The 26684-nt window shown below is 40.2% G+C and overlaps 3 protein-coding genes across 3 annotated transcripts; 1 reads left to right on the top strand and 2 right to left on the bottom strand.

Moving 5' to 3' along the window:
* The first annotated feature begins 1836 nt into the window (after positions 1-1836).
* LOC103696590 (histone H2A) lies at positions 1837-2611 on the top strand. Its single transcript, XM_026801117.2, has 2 exons — positions 1837-2096; positions 2191-2611. The coding sequence occupies exons 1-2, from the start codon at positions 1887-1889 to the stop codon at positions 2422-2424; spliced, it is 444 nt and encodes a 147-aa protein (XP_026656918.1). The 5' UTR covers positions 1837-1886; the 3' UTR covers positions 2425-2611.
* An 11026-nt stretch (positions 2612-13637) lies between these two features.
* On the bottom strand, positions 13638-14352 carry LOC103696582 (histone H2B.11-like). Its single transcript, XM_008778257.3, has one exon. The coding sequence runs from the start codon at positions 14265-14267 to the stop codon at positions 13803-13805; it is 465 nt and encodes a 154-aa protein (XP_008776479.2). The 5' UTR covers positions 14268-14352; the 3' UTR covers positions 13638-13802.
* Positions 14353-25228: 10876 nt separating this feature from the next.
* LOC103696571 lies at positions 25229-26235 on the bottom strand. The gene has a single exon (XM_008778246.4). It carries the CDS (start codon positions 26127-26129, stop codon positions 25437-25439), a length of 693 nt encoding a protein of 230 aa, XP_008776468.1. The 5' UTR covers positions 26130-26235; the 3' UTR covers positions 25229-25436.
* Positions 26236-26684: the final 449 nt, after the last annotated feature.

Genomic DNA, 26684 nt, shown 5'->3' with positions numbered 1-26684 from the left:
GGTGTTACCTGATGGGGTTATTTATAGTCTCTGTAGGGGCGTCCAGATGGCGGAGGTATGGCTCGTTCCCAACATGAGTGGGGATGGCGCGCAGCCAGAGCTTACTTGTGGCGCACGGTGCAGCCCGTCCTTATGAGTGATAAGGCATTGACAGTCGTAACAGGGTATGGCTGGAAAAGCAGGGCATGGTCCCTGATTGATATGTTGTGGCGTGGCCAGCAAACAAAGCATGATACGGTGAGACTGCTGCAGAGCATGGCCGTAGCATATGGACGACGAGGTCGGCCTTCTAGGCTCGGCCTCTCGGAGTTGGCCTCCTGAGCTCGGTCTTCTGAACTTGGCCTCTTGAGCTCGGCCTCCTGGGATTAGCCTTCTGGGCTCGGCCTTATGAGGTCGGCTTTTTGAAGTTCGGCTTTCTAAAGTTGGCCTTCTAGGGTTGACCTCTTGATCGGTCTCCAACCCTCCCGAGTTTGGCCTTTTGAGATGGGCCTTCTGGAGTTCAATCTTCTGAGGTTGGCCTCCTGAGCTCGGCCTTCTAGAGTTCGGCCTCTTAGGGTCGGCTTGGCCAAAATTGGATGATTGTGCCAAAAAATAGGACGACCCATTTTGCCCCTCATCAGTTATCATACTTGCGGATTATATGCTTTTTGACTATAATAGTTGATACAGCAATGGAGTTTCTCTATGCGGTTGTCAACAAGGACCAGATTACTAGGCCATTGATGCACTAGGGAGCTCTTATGGTACGTACATACATACATACATACATACATTCATACAAGCATGTATGTATGTATGTATGTATGTACACATATACAACTATCTTGAGACTCTTCCATACTTGGCTTAGCTTGCGCATTGGAAGCACATATTATCCTACGATATCTGTCTCCTGCTAAAAAAAATGTTATTAACCATTCTAACAATTATAACAACCATTATTTAACACAAAATAGTTTTTAAAGTTTTTATATTAAAACAATTATTAAAATAGTGTCCTTTAGTATGAGGAAAATAACATACAATAACAGAAAAATAATAATAATATTCTTTTGTCTTTTTATTGAGAAAAATAGTATGTTTTATAGCAAAAAATCATTTTTGTAAAGCACTTTGAAAAAAATTAAAATTTAAAAATAATGTTATTTTATTTAGAAATACAACGAAAAAACAATAAATATTATTTATGTTACAACAATCCGTTATAAGAGAAAATAATAATCAAAAATAACTTTTACTATATTTTTTTCCGCTTTACTTATCTTCATAATATGATGGAGGTCGCCAAACCATTATATAAACGGTTATAATGCCATTATCTAAAACAGCAAAAGCCAGTAGCCCGTAAAGCTTTCCCATGTCACGTTGTTTTCATGGTCTGGACGGAGATGGACGGCCAAGATATCGCCATCTGCTGCGGCATCTTCTTTCCCACGACTAATGGCAGGGTTTGTCGTCAGAATAAAATATTTGCCACTTGGACCGCCTCCGCGAATTTTCCTTCTCCTCATCATGCAACATCATACCGCATGAGACGACCACGCATCGAAACAAACCATTCGAGGTCCCCAATCAGCGTCCAATCGGATGACAGGGTCCACACGGGAAGGTTGCCCATTGGTTAGAGGCGAGAATTGTCGACTTGATTGTCATGATGTATTTCTACCTAGTATTCTAATAACAGAAACTTAAAACCCTCACCGGATTGGTCGAATCCCTACCGCCACGGATCGCCATCCAAGATACTCTCAGCCGTGGATCAGAAGCGAATCCAACGGCCAATATTACCCGATCCGGAAGAGGAGACCTCCCTCCACTTTGATATATAAAAGGAGCCTCATCCTCCGGCTGGTACCTCCCAACTGCTAATTTCCAAGGAGAGAGAGATGGAGACCGGGGGGAAGATTAAGAAGGGCGCAGGCGGCCGGAAGGGCGGAGGCCCAAAGAAGAAGCCGGTATCCCGGTCGGTCAAGGCCGGCCTCCAGTTCCCGGTCGGCCGGATCGGTCGTTACCTCAAGAAAGGCCGCTACTCCCAGCGCGTCGGCACCGGCGCGCCCGTCTACCTCGCCGCCGTCCTCGAGTACCTCGCCGCCGAGGTAATTCCTTATGCATTTTGCGGTTCACTCTTATTACGATGGTAGATCTGGAGTCGCCTGACGTTCTATTCCGTTCGCGATGTGGGATTAATAGGTTCTGGAGTTGGCCGGGAACGCGGCGCGGGATAACAAGAAAAACCGGATCATCCCGAGGCACGTGCTTCTGGCGGTGAGGAACGACGAGGAGCTGGGCAAGCTTCTCGCCGGGGTGACCATCGCCCATGGAGGGGTTCTGCCCAACATCAACCCGGTGCTTCTCCCGAAGAAGACGGCGAGCAAGGAGCCCAAGTCGCCCTCTAAGGCCACCAAGTCCCCCAAGAAAGCTTAATAGCTGATCACCCGTGTGTTGCTATTCCAACTTTCGTATTTCTGTTTGAAATTCCGTGGATCTTTTTTTGACGGTTTTCTTCTTTCGTTTGTATCGGAGGGGGTGTAAGGAGGAGGGAACGAAACTGGAAAAAAAGGATTTGTATCAATCGTCTTTCCTTGCAGGAAATGTTAAGAATGGTGCTTTTTGTTAGGAAAGACCCCTTCACTAGATGAAAACTTTCCTATCTTTGTGTGAGTAGAATGAGAATACCATAATAATTAATCAATGTAAGAACCACCAAAAAAAAACAAACCACAAGAAAGAGACAAGAATTTTTAGGTGGAAAACCCTCCAATATGAGGGGAAAAAACCACCGGACCTAAGTCCACCACAAACCTCCACTATCAACAATAATGGGCTTACAAAGTATCTTCTCTAGGCTAAGCTAGAGGATCACATACATCAAGGATCTCTTCCTTGGATCACAAACAAAGAGTTTATATGAAAAAGAGTTTAGGCTCCAATAATAAAATGAGAACAATCTCACCGAGTGTAGGTTTGCACAAGGTTCTTCTTCCTCTTGAAATGCCTTGAATAAGATCTTCACCTCCTCCTTGAGATGGATTCCACAAGCACTTCTCTCAAGACGGCTACCTTCTTTTGTTTTCTTCTCATCCACCCTCTAATAGAATAATTAACCCTAACCCCTCTTTTCCCTCTTTTTGTTTCCCCTTTTTTTTTCTTTATTTAAATTGCTGGGTCCCACCTCACATAAGGTGGGACTTGGCCAACAATTCTCCCCCTCCCATCTTATGTGAGAGGCTCCACCAAGCTTGCCTTAAGCATACAAATATCATGCTTCTTCTTAAGCAAAATTTTAGTCATCATATCCGACCCATTCTCATCGGTATGGATTTTCTCTAGATGCAAAAGCTTTTCTTCCAACACATCCCGAATCCAATGATACCTCACATCAATGTGCTTCGACCTTGAATGAAAGCTGGGATTCTTGCTAAGATGAATGGCACTCTGATTATCACAAAAAAGAGTATACTTGTCTTGTTTCAAGCCCAATTCTTGGAGGAATCTTTTCATCCACAACATTTCCTTACATGCCTCTGTCACCGCAATATATTCGGCCTCTGTAGTGGACAAAGCAACACATTTCTGCAATTTGGACTGCCATAAAACAGCTCCCCCTGCAAAAGTCATCATGTATCCCGATGTAGACTTTCGAGTATCAATATCACCAGCCATATCTGCATCTGTGAATCCTTCTAGCATAGTTTTTCCATTTCCAAAGCATAAGCAAGCTTTGGAAGTACCTCTAAGGTATCTAAATATCCATTTAACTGCAGCCCAATGTTCTTTGCCAGGATTCGAGAGAAATCTGCTCACAACACCAACTGCATATGCTATGTCTGGTCTTGTACACACCATGGCATACATCAAACTTCCTACTGTTGAAGCATAGGGTACCTTTTGCATCTCCTCTTTCTCCCTTTCATTTGTAGGACATTGCTTGTTTGTGAGTTTGAAATGATTTGCAAGTGGAGAGGAAATCGGTTTAGCCTTTTCCATATTAAACCGCTCGAGCATCCTTTCAATATACTTTTCTTGTGATAGCCAAAGCTTCTTGATCTTTCTATCACGAGAAATTCTCATGCCAAGCATTTGCTTTACGGGCCCCATATCTTTCATGGCAAACGACTTGCTTAAGTCTTTCTTCAACCTATCAATTTTGTTAGTATCACGGCCAATAATCAACATATCATCTACATAAAGCAATAGAATGATAAAATCACCATCACTAAACCTTTGCACATAGACGCAATGATCGGATTTTGTCCTCTTGTAGTCGTGGCCCATCATGAAAGAATCGAACTTTTTATACCATTGCCTTGGTGCTTGTTTAAGCTCATATAAGCTTTTCTTCAACTTGCAAACAAGATGTTCTTTGCCCTTAGTTTTAAACCCCTCAGGTTGCTCCATATAAATTTCTTCCTCAAGGTCTCCATGCAAGAAGGCTGTCTTCACATCAAGTTGTTCAATCTCAAGGTCCATACTAGCTGCCAAACCCAATATAATCCGAAGAGATGACATTTTCACAACCGGAGCAAAAATTTCATCAAAATCTATACCTTTCTTCTGACCAAAGCCCTTCACAACTAATCTTGCTTTGTACTTAGGTTTTAAGCCGCTCTCATCCTCCTTTAATCTGTATACCCATTTGTTCTTGAGTAGTCTCTTACCCTTAGGAAGCTTTACCAAATCAAAAATATGATTTTCATATAAGGATTTTATTTCTTCTTGCATAGCTTGAAACCATTTATCCTTGTCCTTATGATTCTGCACTTCTTGGATGCATTCTGGCTCCCCCTCATCTGTAAGAAAAATATACTCTGAAGCAGGATATCTAGATGATGCTCTGTGCTGTCTAGTAGACCTTCTGACCTCTGGTTCTGTCATTTCAGACTGACTTGATAGTTCACCATATTCTGAAGCTTCACTGTGACCATTATCACCTGTAGAACCCTCACTAGCACCTGTATCACTATGCTCACTGTCATCCTGCACATCTCCCCTATCATCATCATGGACCATAGGTGGAGGAACTGGATCAAGATTAATTGGAGAACTGTTCAAATACTTCGGCTTCTCTTGCTTTCCAAAGTCTTCAATAAACTGATCTTCAAAGAAGACAACATCTCTACTCCTGATCACCTTTTTGTCTTTTGGATCCCACAACCTGTATCCAAATTCTTCATGGCCATAACCTAAGAAAATACATTCTTTAGACTTTCCATCAAGCTTAGACCTTTCATCTTTTGGAATGTGAACAAATGTCTTGCATCCAAACACCTTCAAATGACTGTAGGATACATCTTTTCCTGTCCAAACTCTTTCTGGCACATCACCATCCAAAGGAGCCGATGGAGAAAGGTTGATCAAATCCACTGCAGTCCTCATAGCTTCACCCCAAAATGGTTTTGGCAACTTTGCATGAGAGAGCATACATCTGATTCTCTCTACAATTGTTCTATTCATTCTCTCTGCAACTCCATTTTCTTGCGGTGTTTTAGGAACTGTCTTTTGGAGCTTAATGCCATAGTCTTTGCAATATTTTTCAAATGGCCCTCTGTACTCACCTCCATTATCTGCCCTGATGCACTTTAGCTTCTTGCCTGTCTCTCTTTCAACCATGACATGAAAGTGTTTAAATATATCCAAGACTTGATCCTTGGATTTCAAAGCAAAAGCCCATACCTTTCTAGAATGATCATCAATAAAGGTAACAAAATAAAGTGCACCACCAAGAGTTCTACTATCCATCATGCATACATCACTATGTATCAAATCTAGAATGTTAATTTTTCTAGATATAGGTGTTCTATGAAATGCAACTCTATGTTGTTTTCCGGCTAAACAATCAACACAAGTTTTCAAAGACACACCTTTGGTATTTGGTAGCAACTCCTTCTTGGCTAGAATTTGAAGTCCTTTCTCACTCATGTGCCCAAGCCTTTTGTGCCAAAGCTTTGTAGAGAAATCATCATCAATTGTATTCACCTCTCCTTTCTTTAGCTTTGCTTGCATCATGTAGAGAGTATTATTTTTCTTTCCTCTTGCTATCAACAAAGAGCCTTTTGTGAGCTTCCATTTTCCTTCACCAAAATGATTGCTATAACCTTCATCATCAAGCTTGCCGGTGGAGATTAAATTGAGGCGGATATCCGGAACATGTCTAACATCTTTGAGTAGCAACTTGCACCCTGTATTGGTCTCTAAACATACACTCCCCATGCCAACAATTTTGGATAAACCATCATTTCCCATCCTAACACAACCAAAATCACCAGAAGTATAGGATGTGAAGAAACCACCATGTGGAGTGATATGAAAAGAAGCACCAGAATCAATCACCCAGTTACTATCTTCATATGCAAGGTTGACACAACCATCACTAACAACAATGACATCTGCATCAGCTGCAACTGCTGTAACATCCTTTTCCTCTGTCTTTGCTTCACCTTTTTCTGTGTTCTGCTCTCTTTTCAATGCTCTGCACTCTCTTTTCATGTGTCCTAGTTTGCCACAATGATAGCATTTTATGCCTTTCCTTGACTTTGACCTGCCCCTGGATTTATCTCTATTGTAAGGATACTTGCTTTTGCTTCTACCTCTTCTTTCTGTCACAAGAGCCTCAGCTTCAGGAGATATTCCCTGTTCTTTTCTTCTAACCTCTTCATTTAGCATGCTATCCTTTACCATATCCAAAGTGACCTTGCCGTCAGGTGCAGAATTGCTTAGAGACACCACAAGAGTCTCCCAACTGTCTGGCAAAGAACTAAGAAGTAACAAAGCCTGCAACTCCTCATCTAGGACAAGCTTCATAGTAGTCAACTGATTCACCAAGCCTTGGAAGTCATTCAAGTGTTCTGTCACACTTTTCCCATCTTTATACTTCAAGTTGACAAGCCTCCTAATCAAAGAGGCTTTATTCTGTGCAGTCTTTCTCTCATACATGGCCTCTAATTTCTTCCACAAAGAGAAGGCATTGGTTTCTTGAGCAACATGATGAAACACAGTCTGATCAACCCATTGTCTAATTTGTGCAACTGTCTTTCTATTCATTATCTCCCATTCCTTGTCAGTCTTCTCTTTTGGCCTAGCCTCATCTCCATGGATAGGTTCATACAAATCCTTACAATAAAGGATATCCTCCATCCTAGGTTTCCAAATGGCATAGTTGGAAGATGTCAATTTAATCATGCCTCCCATAGAATCCTCCATTCGAGTCACACAAGAATTTTATCAAACACCTTGTAGGCACAAAACCTTGCTCTGATACCACTTGTTAGGAAAGACCCCTTCACTAGATGAAAACTTTCCTATCTTTGTGTGAGTAGAATGAGAATACCACAATAATTAATCAATGTAAGAACCACCAAAAAAAAAAACAAACCACAAGAAAGAGACAAGAATTTTTAGGTGGAAAACCCTCCAATATGAGGGGAAAAAACCACCGGACCTAAGTCCACCACAAACCTCCACTATCAACAATAATGGGCTTACAAAGTATCTTCTCTAGGCTAAGCTAGAGGATCACATACATCAAGGATCTCTTCCTTGGATCACAAACAAAGAGTTTATATGAAAAAGAGTTTAGGCTCCAATAATAAAATGAGAACAATCTCACCGAGTGTAGGTTTGCACAAGGTTCTTCTTCCTCTTGAAATGCCTTGAATAAGATCTTCACCTCCTCCTTGAGATGGATTCCACAAGCACTTCTCCCAAGACGGCTACCTTCTTTTGTTTTCTTCTCATCCACCCTCTAATAGAATAATTAACCCTAACCCCTCTTTTCCCTCTTTTTGTTTCCCCTTTTTTTTTTCTTTATTTAAATTGCTGGGTCCCACCTCACATAAGGTGGGACTTGGCCAACACTTTTACTGTGGGCGATACCTTTTTTTTTTGTTTTTTGGGGCCTGGAATCAATCAATTGTAGCTTTCCTAGTTCCTTGTTGATGTCTGATGCCCTAATTTATGGAGAAATATTGTACCAGAATGGCTACTTTCGTCACATTATACGGGAATGGATATCAATTTCAGGCCATTTTCTTTCTCGCAACCCGTGTTTTCACTTGATGAGCTACGACTTCGAGTGTAGCAAGCAGAAGGTATTTGATTTCTTTTTCTTCCCTCGCCAATTTGATGTTATCTTTTGCTTCCTAAAGGAGGCTGGGGATCTTTGACCATCCACTTAGAGGATGTCTTTCAGGCCCGGTATATGTTTCGGATCATTATTTTTGAAGAAATTTTTTTGGACTTGTGTACTCATTGTGTACTTGCTCATTATTTTTTGAGAAATTTTTTTGGACTTTTTGTGTACTTATTATGTACTTGCTTATTATTTTGTCCCTTGACTTGGTATGCCATGCTCATGCGAGATTAGGTGTTAAAAAAAAATGTAGTTACTATAATTATGGTCAGATTCTTTTGAACATAGAGGGGAATCACCCAGATTTTAATGACAATTGTATATTGTGTTGTTGATATTTTTTTGTTAGGTCATCGCATAATATGGTGTGAAGAGGAATCTCGAATGGGAATTGTGAACTGTTTGATTAGCGTAGTCGGTGGTGGATGCCTTGAATGTGGATTAGGTATATAATGACTTAAAGAGTGTTGCATACTTGCATTGAATTCTTGTTTGATGTGTTTGAATTCATATTCACATAGTAAACATGACTTTGCTATATAACATGATGCGAGCGACTTGACTCCTGCGAGTTACTTGGGTTATACGTTTTATGTTTTCTTTATGTTTTTCTATGCTCTGTTTTCTGTTGTCTAGTCCCTGATTCTGGATGCAGTCTTGGGTCTCATGCTTGTAGTGCTGTAATTTTACAATCATGAATTCAAATCCACTTGTGCAAATTTGCATTCATCCAAGCCACTGATGTTTGTATAGTTTGTGATCTAGGAACTCTGAAAAATTGATTTGCGTGTTATTTGTTGCTGATATTTGTTTTGCTTGTACCTTAAGAAAATTTGACCATGGTTTTTTTATCTCAAATAATGAAATTTACCTTAAAATAGCATGGCCAAATCTACTTAGGATCCAGGCAAAAGAAATATTAATTTGTTTAGCCCTAAAGCAATGCTCCTTGTGATAAATATCAATTACATACATGGCAGCATTTGGATGGGAGATGAGAGGTAAAGCATGCAGGTTAATTCAAGCTTTCTGATTTTGTTATATTTCTCTTGTTTGATGGATAATGTTATTTGTTTACGATGTTGTCTCCTAACGTTGGTAGTTCATAGTACAGGAGATAATTGGTTTTTGAAAAGAAAGATGTTTTATGGCTTCTTTGTCATATAAGTAGTCTTCTGCTTCACTTTATGGGCTAGTTGTTATTGTACAATGATGTTGTCTTGCTTGCGATCTTTGGAATTTCTGTTGCCATATTGGTTGCTTGTTGAACTCTGATCCGATTTTTTTTCTTTAACCTGCTTGCTAGGAAAAGGTAGTGGATGCTGGCGACAAATGTTATTCATTATAATAACCCACAAAAATGATTGCCATCATGCCATGAGTTTTCAGCGACGACTTGCATGTTCGAAAATGCCTTCTTTCCTTCTATCCAGAATTTTCAACTATCAGAAAGTCTTCAAATATTGACTTGGTGTTATAAAAATCTTCTGCGAACCATTCAATATGCCTAGGATGTGGATGAATAGCATAGATTCTTTTTGTGGCATCACTTTTCACGTCACAAATTACAAAGCTTTCCCCTCCTAATCCTGTGAAGTTTTACCATTTTATGCAAGCAGGGAACAAGTAATATATGGTCTGCATTAAAAGGAACCAAGGTGCCTTTGCTTATGCTTCATGTTGTAAAGACTAGCCTCCGTTTCCTGGTCGGCTGGATTGGCCGCTACCTCAAGAAGGGCTGTTGCTTCCAGCATTTACGAATTCCTTCTTAGATGGTGGTATATCTAGAGTCCCCTGATGTTTTATTTTTGGTAAAGCGGCTTTGTAACAATCCAAGATTTTATCCAAAATAGCTAACCGAAAGGTATTATTTAAGCTTCTTGATTCTGTATAAATATTCAAAATCTATCCAGCAAATAACTGATGAAGAGCTCGGATCACTGCAAGGCACATGTAGCTGGTCATGAGGAATTGGTGTGGAGCTGGGAAAGCCAATTCTCGGGATGACCATCGCCCATGGAGGGGTGCTCCTCAACTTTAACTTGGTTCTTCTCCTGAAGAAGATGGAAAAGAAAGCAAGTCGCTCTCCAATGGCGGGAAGTCCCAAGAAAGCTTCGGAGCTGATGACACCCTGTTACTATTCCCATGTACTCTCAGTTCTACAAGTATTTCTTTGTTTGATGTAGGGGGAGGGTGCAAGGAGGGGAGATGACTGGGAAAAGGATCTCTATCGATTGCTTTTCCTTTCACGAAACATCAAATATGGTATCCTGTGTGGAAGCTAAGTTTTCTTTTATTTTTATTTTCATTTTTTTTTTGGTTGAAGTCTGTACTTGGGATCCATGTTGTGACTTGTTTTTGTTGGCTAATTTATGAAATCAATTTTAATTTTGAAAAGCTGTTTTTAAAAGAGAGTGGCTTTGTGAAGACCGTACGGGCGTGTATTTGTTCCACATCTGTTATTCGCTGGATAGATTTTGAGTATTTATACAGGATTAAGAAATTCAAATAATACCTTCCGATTAGTTATTTTGGATGAGATCCTGAATTGTTATAGGCTTAATGTGGAAAGTTATGAGGGTGGAATTGGTCGAGCATTTTTATTACAAGAATGTTGGTTGACTCCGTTAGGAGGGGAGCATTGGAGGTTGTTAAATTGCTATAATCCTTTAGGATTGCTTCTGCTTTTGCTTCGCAAAAGGCCCATTTTCACATCACAACTAGAAATGCCTTTGCCTGTAATTCCTTAAAGTGTTACTGTCTTATGCAGCTAATATACTTGATAAATAAAAACGAAGAATGATTTGATTAGCTGCTTTTAAAGAGTCAAGGTGCCTTGCTTAAGCAACAAGTTGTTATCTAATTATTCAATATCCATGTTACCTTTTCTGGTATCTTAAGCAGAATAAAGTATGAATTTTTATCCTCTTGTTTCTTACGCTTATCTTCAAGGTCTAGTGAGGTATTCTTATCTCTGCTTTGATGGTTTAGAATCTTCTGTTCCATTAAGTGTTCTTTATTTATTATCAAGGCCTTTGTGAAGAAAAATTCGTAATTCCTTCACTAAATTTCTCATGTCCGTTGTATCATGTATACAAACCTCTATTTCTTTTGTGTAATCCTTTTACTAGTAATTGGATGTGCTCGGACCAGCATACCGTGAGCAGCGGACGGAAAAAAAAAAATAAAGGAATGGCCATCTACCATAGATTTGCCCGTCATCTGCGGATATTTACGCCTGCACTTGCATTTGAAAGTATGGGCACGTTTTTCAACCAACCACTTTCAAATTAATGAGTGTACAATTACACTGGCCTTATCCGAGGATTTTTGTTTATAAAATTTAATTTACTTATCTACACATGGGACATAGGAGTCAACTGAAGGTCATGATCCAAATGGCACTGAGGTGGTAGCTTAGTAGAGCTGAACTTTACTTTTAACCAAGTGGTTTCGAGTTCGAAATGCATAAGCATCGGTTAAATTGTGGAGACCAAATGTTTTCTGCTTGGACACGTAGTCTAAAAGAGCTTATTGACCTGCTGATAGCCTCGATGATGCTAGGTCTGACGTACTCACACGGAGGATAAACGTATGGGAGCCCAATGGGATAATGAGCCGGGCCCATGGATGGGGAGGATATGAGTAAAACCGGCTGGCGTGCCCAACTAGAGATGGGCATCGGGCCGTGCCGGGCCTGGCCCGACCCAGGCCCACCGGACCACAGACCAAACGGGCCGTGCCTAGCACGGCCCTAGGCCCGTGGGGTGGCGAGCCGTGCCAGGCACGAGACGGGCCGTGCCGGTCTGTTTTGTGGCTTTTTACCCATTTTGCCCCTCTCAACAGCCATAAAACAGCTAATTTGAGGGGTATTTTAGGGAAAAAATTGTAACGGGCCATGCCGTGCTTGGCCCACGAATTGTGCTAGCCCAGGCCCTTATGGGTCGTGTCGGGCTCGGCCCGCGGGCCAGAAATCCTTAACCCAGCCCGACCCCTTTTTATGAGCCGTGTGCCTGGCCATGGGCGGCCCGACCCAATGCACACCTCTATGCCCAACACACGGTCATTTCTGTCCGCATCAAACATTCTTCTGGCAGGATGGGGGCCCAGTGGGGCTGCTACGCGAGGGTGGGCTTATCTCTTCCTCCCCTTCCCTTTTTCCTAAGCAAAAAAAAAAAAAAAATCATGATCCAAATTCCATCGAAGGTTCAACTCCTCAGCGATGAACTCCATTGAGAAGGCTTGCATGAACATCTTTTTTAAAAAAAATATTTAAAATTATATAAAACATATGTTATACTCTTAATAAAAAAATTATCTTATGTTATATAAAAACTTATATATATATATATATATAGTATTTAAATTTTTGGACATCGAACTTTTTAATATTCTATATTGATTTTTCTTTCACATGGCAATCTTATACCTAAAAAAAAAAATTGAAAACTTTAATATGAAGTTTTTTTATTTTTTTTGGTACAACAGTAGCTCATGTCAATATAGCATGAGTGCTAGAAATAAGATGACATAAAAGTAGGGAGACAACATCAATCTCAATCCATAAAATCTCTTTCGAAACAAAAGAGGCAATTTAGTCTGCAGTTCTGTTTACCTCCTGAAACATATAAGCAATCTGGAGCGGATGGTAACCCGACACCAACTTTTGAATGTCCCCGAGTATGGGGTGGCTGTCTCTCTCGTGCTCCACATAACGAATCCACTCAATTACAGAGTTTTTTCTAATTTTTGTTGCCCCATTTTCTCGGCTTTTTGTTGCCTGGATGCCAATGAAATAGAATTTCTGGAGCTTCTGAGGTATCAACAAAACATGTCCTCGTGATGAAGCAAGGCCTTTTGAGCTGGCTATTGCTTGCGTTATGGTTTCGTGACAGAAACTGAGCTGCAAAGGAATTTCCATTTTGCAACAGTTAACCATCTCTTTTATTTGTTAAATTCTCATTCTTGTTCTTCGCCATGGCTCCGACTACCATAGCACAGAAGGTACGACGACGAGGAGGTATTGAAATACTACCTGTCTCTATCTTTCTTTTACACGTCCATTTGATCACCAAATCATGAAACCGTTTCCATTCAACCAGTTTACGAAAGCTTTTATTTGGCGATAGTTAATACGATGCAAACATCACCGGACAATTCAAACAAGCAACGAGATAAGACCCTCCCCCAAGTCTTAATAGAAACAAAGCCATCCACTCAAAAAAGTTAAAACCACCAATAGTCTTAATTTAGAAGGGATGCTGATATATCGGATCACAGATGTATGAGCAATAACCATCAGTTGCCCTCTTTCGAGATTATGGTCTATTCCCAAATTTAGGAAAGATTACTACCAAACATAAACGGATTCGATATTTCCCCTCAAATTGAAATTGCTGTCTCAAATATTCATCTGAAAAGAGGGAAAAATGCAATCCGCTCGCGCGAGAGAAATTTCTCGGAGGAAGAGGCGGCAAAACGAAAGTAAGAATAGGAAGAGCGAGAACCATGAAATCAACACGAAAAGCCCTTTTTTTTTAAAGCATTTACAGCACCACCTACATCCATCTCTCCACCACCGCCCATCAAACCCACAATAGAGAACTTAGAAAAAGATAGTCAAGAACAAACCCTAGAAACTACCAAACGAAAACCCTAACCCTAGAACACAAATTTAAGAGCTGGTGAACTTGGTGACGGCCTTAGTGCCCTCGGAGACGGCGTGCTTGGCGAGCTCGCCGGGGAGGACGAGGCGGACGGAGGTCTGGATCTCCCGGGAGGTGATGGTCGGCTTTTTGTTGTATCGGGCGAGCTTGGAAGCCTCCTGGGCGAGCTTCTCGAAGATGTCGTTGATGAAGGAGTTCATGATGCCCATGGCCTTGCTCGAGATCCCGATGTCCGGGTGGACCTGCTTCAACACCTTAAAGATGTAGATCTTGTAGGTCTCGCTCCCCTTCTTCGCCTTCTTCTTCTTCTTCTTGTCGCCGGCTCCGCCCTCCTTCGTCGGGAGACGCTTCTCCGCCTTGGGCTTCTTCTCGGCGGGCGCCTTCTCCGCGGGCGCCTTCTTCTCCTTCTCCTCCGCCGGCTTATCGGAGGCCGGCTTCTTCTCCGCGGGCTTCTTCTCCGCCCTGGGCGCCATCGGATATCGAAAGAGGGCTGAGGGATACGAGAGAGCGAAAGGCAAGGCACCAAAAAATGAATCGGCGACAGAGGATCAGCGCGATGAAGGGTTTATATAGAGAGAAGAGAAGCATAATCATTGGACATTTGCGTTTGGTGCGGATTGTTGAGCTGGCCCTCCTGTAAACCGTTGGATCAGTCGAACGGCCGATATCCGATGAGGTTCTATCGAGCGAATCGGTGAACAGTAGTTTATAAGAAGCCCCCGAGGTTCGCTTTAATTACAGAAATGGCTCGACAGGATTTCGCGCATTCGGCCCCTCGTAATTAAAATAATAAAATAATACGAGTCTGTATTAGAGCTTCAACCCTACGAGAAAACGTTCAAAATCGAAGTGCAAATTTAATCCCGAGTGCACCGTGACAAATAGGGTTACAAGGGAACGAAGACCTCCTTTCACGGGTTAGAATAATGATATGTGATCACCATTTCATAAGAAATAAGTCAAAAAAAACTTTGTTTACTTCGTCTCTAATCTTTGCATCAAGTCATTAGTTACGTGCGAGACCCACTAAACATTTCCAGAATTGCATTACTACGGCTAGAAAATAGAATTATCATTGCATGCAATTTTCTTTTGATTTGGCCTTTTATTGGGATCACATTATTTTTAGACAATATTACTACTGTCATTTAAAGAAAAAGATAATAGATTTGGTATTGCAGTATCTTAGAAACACCGCATGCATAAACTTCCATTCCTTACGTTCGCAATTTTCTCCTACATCAGAAATTGTGCATGAATCCATGCACTGCTGATTAATCTAATCCTCTGGAAAAAAATTAGCAACATGTAAAGTGCCGGTTGCAGAGGGATTGAGCAAGGATAATATTCTAAATGGCAGCCCCCCCATAGAGATAAAAAGGAGAAATTAAATGTGTTTGTCCCATGAAGCAAGAAAGAGTCGTCAACTCTAAAAATAACCAAGTCTTCTGTTTGAATAGACCATTTCTCCCATTCTCATAGACAGCAAACCACAATGAAAACATTTAGCCCCCTTATCTTTTCTTTCTAGTTAAAGAGATAATTGCAGTATTACGACATAAAGAAATAATAAAAGTGAGAGCAGCATAAGAAGCAGTCTGTAAACTAATAAAACAATGTTGAAGGAGAACTAAGGCATTAGTTGAAGGAGGGCAGCAACTGCAACCACAAAAACAGTAAGGCAACAAGCTATAAGCCTAGAACCCACGCAAGAAACAAAGAAAAGCATACACCAACAACGAAAAGGAGAAAGTCCCACAACCACATAAGAAGAGCCTTTGCAACAGGTAAAACATTCCACCAATCTAAAATCGCTGAGAAGAACCAAATATGCTTGATGATCAGCAGGAGAATAAGAGAGAACCTTCCATTATCCAAAGACCAGCTCGACGTGCAGAAGAAAAATAACTTTACCATAGAGCAACTCCGCAACGCCCTCCAAAGTATCCTTCTGCATAAAAGTTTTGTGCCGCCAGCTGATATTGCTAGAGGAAGGAGCAAAGATACAAGACCAAGGATCGATAGAAGAGTATAAAGAAAATGACACTCTCCTTAGGGAAGTCTTCTACCAAAAGGGGGAAAAAATGAAAGGTGCGTTTTATAAGAAGACCTGACACCGTATGCACATGAGTTAAAACATCTTCGAACTTCCCTACCTGCTAAATTCATTAGGAAATATTTTGTATATTTAAGACCTCTAAACTCTTTGGCTATCCCAAGTTAAGAGATTTTTACAAATTGTTTCACAGATCACCAATAAAACCAACATATCATCATTGTCATCATCCAACAGAAGTCAGATGGTCTCAGGTTTCCAGAAAAGCTACAGAAATTTCCCGAAAATCTTGCCTAGAGATCAGAGCTTCTCCCAGTACCTTCTCCTAGTAGGTCAAGAGTTTCGGCGAATGAAAGGTCTTACCCAGATTAAAACCGAGAACAATCAGCTTGCCAGCAAGGGTGATCAATATTTACAATGAAGCATATGGAACACGAGACAAACATGTCATGACAGAACAGCTTCCAAGGTATAAAATTGATAGAAGGAGCTACTTTATGCGTCTTCCCTAAGGTTTTCTCATAACAGGGATAACAATTTGCAAACAATTAAAGGTATGGTATCGAAATATCATGCCTCTATCAACTCCCATACTAGAGCAGGATAAGTGGATGATCATATTGTGGAACAAATAAAGAATGAAAGATGAGAAGATTGAATATTAAAATCATGCAAAATAAGACAGTGGATTACAAATGTATAATCAAGATAACAAGGATGAAACAGACTCCCGGTCAAAAATATCATGATTCTAGCAATTCACTAATGACAGCAGGTGGATGATTATGGCTCGGAGGAAGAATAAATTGCTTGAAAATTTATAAACTGAAGTACTGTTCAAATTAAGCATGAAGGATATAAAAATGCGATCTAGAAAAGAAAAAAGGTGATAGGAATCATTCACCTATCTATTGCAAAGATATAATTTTACCACTCAGAAAAGAATAACACAATAACTCATAAGTTTACGTAATACAAACGCTGCAGGCAAAAGATCCACATATCATATTCCACAAAAAGAATCCAAATCAACCTACTAGAAGGCAATGACCTAAGTATCTCAAATCAAAAGCGGACTATTCTCATTCTAAACACTTCATGTACTGCCCAAGGCCCTAAAGGAGGAGGCGTTTTGAATCATAAATCTAAAGCTTAAAGAGAAGAATGTGACTGCAGGTCGTAAATTACCCAATCTTAGTTAAAATGACTTGGTAGCATATTTTGCACTATAACAAAAAGGTAAGTTTCCTTTGAAAGAAAGCACTTTGATATACGATTCCTTGTCACTTAATAAAAATCTCATAATGACCGGTCTGGAATAAGAGTATGAACACAAGCAGAATAGTACAATAATGACTTAAGCAGAATAGTAGAATAATTACTTAAACAGGGCAATTGAAATAGGAAAGATGTGATTACGCCAAGGTTCAACATAACAAAAGATAGAAAAGATCGTATCAGGCATGCTTCAAATATAGCGTTTGACATCCTTTTATGGATATTGCTAGCAAAAGCTCCTTGGTTCCCCCTTCCTTCTAATAATAAAATCAAAATTAAATAGATAAAACAGGGACACCATGCACATCTCCTATATTTTTTCATAGCTACGAAGATGCTATACCTGAGAATTAGCATTTTCATGGACAACAACTTTATTAGACTCCACAAAAAGACCGGAACACGCTAGTTAACATTATTAAAAATGGTAAGATATGTCATTTTCTTAAATATATTTACTCATCAAATATAAAAGAGTGCATGCAGAAAACAAAATAACCTTGAATTTTCAAGAAATGATAACAATTTTAAATGAAGGTCCAATATCACACAATAGAAATCAAGATAAATGATTGCAGGACAAAATGTGTGTTTCGTACATTGCCTGCTTTCTTGTAGCTCTTTCCTCATCCTTTGAGACAATGGAAAGGAGAGGCAGTGGAAGAATACTTGTGGGAAAGGATCAAGTCACAATGTAGTGGTAGTGGACATATGGCACCATGATTTTCATCTTAGCCAAGGTATCAGTCAGAATCTATATAAGATACTCATCAATTTGAAATTATATATAGCCTTTATTATCACGGCCGACATAAACAATCTGTCCAAACATATACGCTCAGATGTTTAATGTAACTAACCAAGAAATTTTCATTTACAATGTGAAGAGATGCAAAAATAAGACCCTAAATTACATGCTACATTCTAAATAACAAAACTATCCTTGCCAATCATGAAAGTAAAATAAAAACATAGAACATTTGTCTTGCTGTGATGCTCACTAATTTCTTTTTTTATATATAAATTACAAACATCCAAACATAGGCATGTGCAAGACTATGTCCCACCAAGCTACTCCTAGCACGAGATTTGTTAGAGGGCTAGAGCTTCTTCACATGATATCTTGTCCCTAAATAAGCAAATAGTTTAGTTTGCTTCATAAAAATGGCTTAGCCATAAAGTAATGTTAATTGTCTCATGATACTTCTAGAATCCAGATTCTGTACAACTATGTCGACAGCCTGTAAAGTCCTAGCACCAAGCTCATTATGGGTGGCCATCCTTTGAATTTATTATGCGAGCATTTGATCATCTTCCGCAAATTATGAAGATGGAAACCTTGTCATAACTGATTGACTAGCATTTTGGAGAGGGTTGATTTTTGTCATATCCTAGTCCAGAATTAATCTAAATCCCAAAACACATCAAAAATACTTAGTCTCAATGCAGAAGACATCGAAAAGATAGAGCTAGTAACTTGTTTAGTTTCACGTCCTTATTCATCGATCAATCTAGGGGAAACAGAAACTAAGCAGATCAACCTAATACCTGTTGAATAATTTTTTAGTTATCTGTTGTCCTATTCTTTGGGTATTAGTTGGCTACGTGTCTTTAAGCTTCCTAGTTATCAGGATTACATGTTATATTGTTTTTTAGTGGCTAAGTGGTTTCTAAGTAGTTGCTAGGTGGTTTCTAAGTAGTTGCTAAGTGGTTGCTAATTTCTAGCTTAATTTAGTTGTTGTTTTTAGCCCATTTTGTAAGGTCGTTTTCTTTCTCTTGAAGAACATGAACAGATGAATTTCCTCTTCCAATTGGCTTGAGTTTACATTCCTTTAGTTTGTTTCACTTGTAAATCTGTTTATGCCCAGCAGGTGTTAGCTTTAATTCCTCAAAGAATATTCACCTTAAAGCTTTTGTTCAACTCTGTTTTTCTACATTTGGTATCAGAGCAGGTTCATTGAGGGGACCAAACGCAGCAGCTAATGGCGTCTGAAACCTTTGTGCAGCCAGCAATTCCTCGCTTTGATGGTCACTATAATCATTGGAGCATGCTGATGGAGAATTTCTTGAGGTCCAAAAAGTATTGGGATGTGGTTGAGTCTGGAGTAGCAGAACCAACTGCTAGGATGTCAGAAGCTCAGAAGGCAGAGTTGGAGGCTTTAAAATTGAAGGATCTCAAAGCAAAAAATTATCTTTTTCAGGCAATTGATCGGACAATCTTGGAGACTATTCTTTGCAAAGATACCTCCAAGCAAATTTGGGATTCAATGAAGAAAAAGTACCAGGGAACCACAAAAACAAAGAGGCAGCAGCTTCAAGCACTTCGTTCGGAGTTTGAAATACTTCGAATGAAAGAGGGTGAGACTGTTACTGACTATTTCTCTAGGACAATGGCAATTGTCAACAAATTGAGGACCCATGGTGATAAGACACAAGATGTTACTGTTGTTGAGAAGATACTGCGTTCAATGACACCAAAATATAATTTTGTTGTCTGTGCTATTGAGGAGGCAAATGATCTTGATGAAATATCACTTGAAGAACTTGAAAGTTCCTTGCTGGTACATGAAAGGAAGCTGAATCGACAAGAGCAGAATGAGCAAGCTTTAAAGGCCACAATCGGCACCTCTTCTTCATTTTCAAATAGATCAAACAGAGGAAGAGGCAGAGGTAGAGGAAGAAATCAGCAAACTCAGTTTTTTGAAGGAAGAGGAAGGGGGCGTGGCAGATTTCAGATTTCCTATAGACCAAAGTCAGCAGACAAGTCCAAAGTTGAGTGCTTTCGGTGCCACAAGTATGGGCATTACCAATCTGAATGTCGAGCTAATTTGTCCAAAGTTGAGTGCTTTCGGTGCCACAAGTATGGGCATTACCAATCTGAATGTCGAGCTAATTTGCCTAACAATGAAGGAGAAAAATTAAATTTTGCAGAAACTGAGGAGGAAATATTCTTGCTGATGGTATGTCATGCTGGAGAAGGGTCAAATAAGAACCTGTGGTATTTAGACACTGGTTGCAGCAATCATATGTGTGGAGACAAGGCAGCTTTCTCCACATTGGATGATTCTTTCAGAGATAATGTGAAGTTCGGAGACAATTCTAAAGTCTCGGTCATGGGAAAAGGACAGGTGATCATTCAAATGAAGGGTAATGCCTCTCAAAAAATTTCTAATGTCCTTTATGTTCCAGAATTGAAGACCAATCTGCTAAGCATTGGTCAATTGCAAGAGAAGGGTTATGAGATTATCATCAAAGATGGAGTGTGCCGGATTCAAGATTCCAAATTGGGCTTAATTGCTCAAGTTAAAATGACAGCTAACAGAATGTTTCCTCTGCATCTAAATTGTGCTAGTCAGTCATGTTTCTCAGCAAAGACATGGCTTGGCTGTGGCATTCTCGCTATGGTCATCTAAACTTTGGTGGTCTCAAGCAACTTCAACAAAAGAACATGGTGACTGGTCTGCCTAATTTTGAAAGTCCCTCAATTGTTTGTGAAGAATGTGTTATTAGCAAGCAACACCGTGATCCATTTCCAAAGGGGAGTTCAACCAGAGCAAGGAGGCTATTGGAGATTGTACACTCTGATATTTGTGGACCAATTAATCCAGTTTCCAATGGAGGTAAACGCTATTTCATTACTTTCATTGATGATTTTAGTAGAAAAACATGGGTGTACTTCTTACAACAAAAGTCTGAAGCTTTAATGGCTTTTAAAAGCTTTAAAGTAATTGTTGAGAAGGAAGCAGGGAGTCAAATACAGGTGCTGCGTACTGATTGTGGAGGAGAATATAACTCACAAGAATTTGCAAATTTCTGTGAGACACATGGAATCAAGAGGCAATTGACAGCAGCCTATACGCCCCAACAGAATGGTGTTTGTGAGAGGAAGAATCGCACTATCTTAAATATGGTGCGGAGCCTTTTGAAGAAAAGCAACATTCCCAAGAATTTTTGGCCTGAAGCAGTCAACTAGAGCATTCATATTCTGAACAGAAGTCCAACTTTTGCTGTTCAAAATATGACACCTGAGGAAGCATGGAGCGGAAGAAAACCAGGTGTGGATTATTTTAAGATTTTTGGTTGTATTGCTTATGCTCACATTCCAGATGAGAAGAGGAAGAAGTTAGATGATAAGGGAGAAAAGTCTATCTTTCTTGGTGTTAGCAATCATTCCAAAGCATACAAGCTGTTCAATCCAAACACCAAGAAAATCATCATCAGTCGGGATGTGATTTTTTGATGAAGGAAAATTCTGGAAATGGGATGAAGGCAAAGCTGAACAGAAGATACAAGTTGTTTTTGATGGGGAAATTGAAGAGGAAAAACAGCAGCAACCTAGGGAGAATGAGCAGCAAACACCAGGGAGTCAGAGCATCATTCCAGTAGCTCCAGCAACTCCACAAGCTCCAGAAGCTGAATTAAATGAAGGACAGCAGTCTCAACGTGTCAGAAGAAGACCAGCATGGATGATTGATTATGAAGTACCTGGAATTGAACAATCTGATGAGGAAGAACTGACATATTTTGCTCTATTTTCCGACTGTGATCCTACAGTTTTTGAAGAGGCTACCAAAGAATCCAAATGGCAGAAGGCAATGGATGAAGAAATTGCAGCTATTGAAAGAAACAATACTTGGGAGTTAACTGAACTTCCAAAAGGGAAGAAGGCTATTGGAGTAAAATGGGTCTACAAGACAAAGTTGAAGGAGAATGGTGAGATTGACAAATACAAAGCTCGTCTAGTTGCCAAAGGTTACAAGCAAGAATTTGGTATCGATTATAAAGAAGTTTATGCACCGGTTGCAAGGCATGATACGATTCGCTTGGTAATTGCTTTGGCAGCACAGAATTCATGGCCACTCTATCAACTGGACGTTAAATCAGCCTTCTTGCATGGAGACTTGGATGAGGAAGTATTTATTCATCAACCCCCTGGTTATGTTAAGGCTGGAAATGAGCATAAAGTGTATAAATTAAAAAGGGCATTGTATGGACTAAAACAAGCCCCACGAGCTTGGTATAGTCGTATTGAATCTTATTTTCTGAAGGAAGGTTTTGAAAAATGTCCTTATGAACATACACTTTTCATAAAATCAGAAGGTGGGAAGATGCTTATTGTCTGTTTGTATGTAGATGATTTAATCTACACTGGAAATGATATGGTTATGTTTGATAAGTTTAAAAAGTCTATGATGGCTGAATTTGAGATGTCAGATCTTGGATTGATGCATTATTATCTTGGAATAGAGGTGAATCAATCTGCTGCAGGCATTTTTATTTCGCAGAAAAAGTATGTTCAAGACATTTTGGACAGGTTTAGAATGAAGAATTGCAATCCTGTCAGCACACCAATTGATGCAGGAATGAAGCTTGTTAGAAATCCTGAAGGGAAGAAAGTCAACAGCACTTTGTACAAGCAAATAGTGGGAAGCTTGATGTATTTAACTACTACAAGGCCAGATATCATGCATGCTGTGAGCCTTATCAGTAGATACATGGAGAGTCCAAAGGAAATGCATCTCCTGGCAGCAAAAAGAATTCTCAGGTACTTGAAAGGTACAGCTGAGTATGGTTTATTTTATAAGAATGGAGAAAAGTCAGAGATGTTTGGCTTCACAGATAGTGATTTTGCAAGGGATCTTGATGACAGAAAGAGCACATCTGGTTATGTTTTTATGATGGGAACAGCAGCTGTTTCATGGTCATCAAGAAAGCAACCGATTGTGACTTTATCAACAACTGAAGCTGAATTTGTAGCAGCAACTTCATGTGCTTGCCAAGCAATATGGTTGCAAAGAATTCTTGAAGAATGTCATTTCAAGCAAGAGGGACCACTTATTATTTTCTGTGACAACAGCTCAACAATTAAGATGTCCAAGAATCCAGTTTTTCATGGAAGATGCAAATATATAGATGTGAGGAATTATTTCTTGAGGGACCTTGTGAAAGAAGGGGTCATTGATCTTGTCTACTGCAGAAGTGAAGACCAGATTGCTGATATTTTTACCAAACCTCTCAAGTTGTCAACATTTCAGAAACAAAGGAAGTTGCTCGGTGTTTGTATGTTGGAGAAGTTATTAAACTGAACTTTGATATAAAGTTTAGTTTAAAGGAGGGTTTGTTGAATAATTTTTTAGTTATCTGTTGTCCTATTCTTTGGGTATTAGTTGGCTACGTGTCTTTAAGCTTCCTAGTTATCAGGATTACATGTTATATTGTTTTTTAGTGGCTAAGTGGTTTCTAAGTAGTTGCTAGGTGGTTTCTAAGTAGTTGCTAAGTGGTTGCTAATTTCTAGCTTAATTTAGTTGTTGTTTTTAGCCCATTTTGTAAGGTCGTTTTCTTTCTCTTGAAGAACATGAACAGATGAATTTCCTCTTCCAATTGGCTTGAGTTTACATTCCTTTAGTTTGTTTCACTTGTAAATCTGTTTATGCCCAGCAGGTGTTAGCTTTAATTCCTCAAAGAATATTCACCTTAAAGCTTTTGTTCAACTCTGTTTTTCTACAATACCACCATTGTCACTTTGCAGCACTTAAATGTCGAGCTATCACCTCTCATGGTGAGTTCCTAGTTCTTTTTACCCGACATTGCGATTGTTGTTGCACGAGCACCTAGACAGACAGGTACAGATATCAAAAGGCAAGGTTAGTAGAATAGTTTAGGCCAAACGGCATATTTGTGTTGTGGAAATTAGCCATATATAGTCTTTTTTATTTTTAAATTCGGTACACAATCCAAGATGCCAATCCAATAGTACCAAAACTGAAGCTCAATACATCTCTACGTATAAGTATCTCATAATCATTTTGGAATCCAGTTCTGGTGATTTTAGAATTTCTCACATCAAACACTTTGCTTCAAGGACTTGTCAACAAGCTGACTACAAAGCCTTTGCTTCAAGGACTTGTCAACAAGCTGACTACAAAGCCTTTGCTTCAAAGACTTGTCAATAAGCTGACTACCACTAATTTAGAGATACAATTGGAAATTTAAGGGATTATAAATCTACAACAAATTAAAAACAAAATCTTGAAAAATTTGAAGCTTTCTTTGGCAAGCATTAAATATCCCATGGTCAAGAAAAATACAAACTAAAAACTTTCCAAAATCTATGAGACCCCATGTTGTCAAACAAAACTTACGAAACAGGGCATTAACCAGTAGCGAAATCTAGCAGCTTGTTTCTTTACTTTTCTAAGAAACTTGCAGCGTACAAACAAATATTACAACCTCAGTCTTCTGACACATCTAACTATTTCATATACGACAAATATCCATTCAAAGAATAATTTTATATTCATTAACATCTTTTCCTAGTGAGCAATATGCTCTCTAATTTGCTCATTTCATGTACAAATTTAGAAACCAGATTCTATTAGTAACATGAGAGAAAAAATATAAAACTACAACATTTTATTTTCCTTGCCCTTGGGTTTCAGAATGTAAATCACTGGAAGAAATTTTTCAAATGAAGACACGAATATTCGCATGATTTTGTGCAGGGATGTCCTATGCCTAGTTGGTTTGTAGAAGTTGTAAAGGTATGGATTTTTCAGAGACAGCCTTCAACTATAATCTAGAACTTTAAACGTATCAACCACTCCAGGGCCAAGAATCATTAAGGCAGCAAATCAAAGTTGACTCTCTTTCAAGAATGACAGAATGTCTCAGAGAACTTCATTACATATATCTTTAACAAGAGAAGGTATCAATAGCTCCATAGCATTTACAAAATCCGTTTTAAGAATGCCTCTCTTGCAAACACTGGCTAACTCAAAATTCATGAGGGGTGACCGTAGTTGGGGGAAAAACAAGATCTTACCCATAAACTGTCCATTGTTTTCCACCTTTGTCTGCTGATTAACTCGAAAAAGGCTGTATCTCCAAAATTCGAAAACATAGTTTTAAGAGATAATCAATAGAAGAATAATGTATCATCTAACAGCCAGAGTATGAAACGTCACCTTACATTGTACAATCAGAAGCAACTTAACATGTTTCATCCAGCTATAAGCCTACAAACTCATTTGATTTGACCAATAAATTTAAATGAAAGCTCACACGGACCAAGAATGCAAAATAATTAGAAATGCAAAAGAATAAGCACACAACCACAAATCATAAATATTCACCACTATGACCATGAGACCAGCCTCCAAATCCATAATATTATATCGTTATTAGAAGACAGTCCAGATATGGATCAAGTTTAGTAGGACATGGATACGGAAGAACATCCGAATATAAAAACTATGGATGACAGTATGTTCTTTCCGAATTCCATCATCTTCATAACATATATCACCCATTACCTCGTCGACGACCCGGAATTCAGAGAGTTCCTGTGGAGCACCCTCCCTGCCCCATTCCCAATGAAATCCTTCGAGTCTCCGATCAGATCTCTCAGTCCAAAGTTTGCTCCAGCCTTGACCTTCGTCCCCTCCTCGTCCTCCTCCTCATCCTCATCCTTCCTTCCTCCCTTCTTGTCAGGCAGCCGCTCGAAGTAATTCCCGTAGATGTACTCCGCCGAGTACCCGTTCTCCTCGTCGAACAGCATGATATGGCCATGCCACTCCCAGACCCGGTACTCGGACCCCCGCTCCTCGTGGGCGCCAACGCAGATGTTGTGGTCCCCGATGGCCACCGACTGGCCAGAATTAGCCTTGAGCTTCTCCTTGGCATCGCCGGAGTGGACAATTTTGATGATTTCCTTCTCCAATCGGGCCTCCTCCTTGGCGAGGAGCCGCCGGTGCCTCGCGCCATCGCCGAAGAAGGCATTGAGCTGGCCATCCTCCTCCTCCTCCTCGGCGTCTTCATCATCGTCGTCGTCTGTATGGAGCTGGTCGCGGAGAAGGAAGTCGTCGAGGCTGTGGGAGAGAAAGGAGTTGGTGTCGAGGTACGGAGGGCGGAGCTGGAGGCGACCCATGAGGCTTTGCAGGAGGAACTGATCGAAGGCGGAGGAGGAGGACGAGGAGGAGGATCCCTTGGGATTGGACGCCATCAGGGTTTGAGGTTCGAGCTCTCCCGAGTCCAGGGGTTAGGGTTTAGGAGGAGAGGCGGAGCGGAGGAAGGTCTTATGGGTGTGGGAGGTGGGGGCCCGGTGACGTGTGATCTGCACGTGAGGTTATCTTGGGCTATCCTGGGTGCAGTGGTGGTATTCCTGGCTTTCAGTGTGCCCGTTTGCGGATGCGGTTGCGTAGGCGGATATGGTGTATTAAAAATGAATTTTAGGACCCGAAACAAACCCAAACCCGCACCTAGGGCCGTTAATGAGCCGAGCTGCTCGGGCTCGGCTCGGTAAAAGCCCGGCTCGGGCTCGGCTCGTTTGACTAACGAGCCGAGCCCGAGTCCAATATGAGGCTTGTTTACACCCGAGCTCGAGCCCGAGCCCAAACGAGCTCTAGTCTCTCACTGAAAAATTTTATTTCAGCACCATAATTCATAAGAATCTGACTATATAGAGAAAAATAACCTGTTATCGAGCCCGAGCTCGAGCCCGAACCCGAGCTCGGAATCGCTCTGGAGCTCGTAATTGAAACGAGCTTTACGAGCTCAA

Source organism: Phoenix dactylifera, chromosome 12 (assembly GCF_009389715.1).
Source record: "Phoenix dactylifera cultivar Barhee BC4 chromosome 12, palm_55x_up_171113_PBpolish2nd_filt_p, whole genome shotgun sequence".
Taxonomy (NCBI): Eukaryota; Viridiplantae; Streptophyta; class Magnoliopsida; order Arecales; family Arecaceae; genus Phoenix; species Phoenix dactylifera.
The sequence above is the reverse complement of the archived record's forward strand: the minus strand, read 5'-3'. Positions and strand labels throughout refer to the sequence as shown.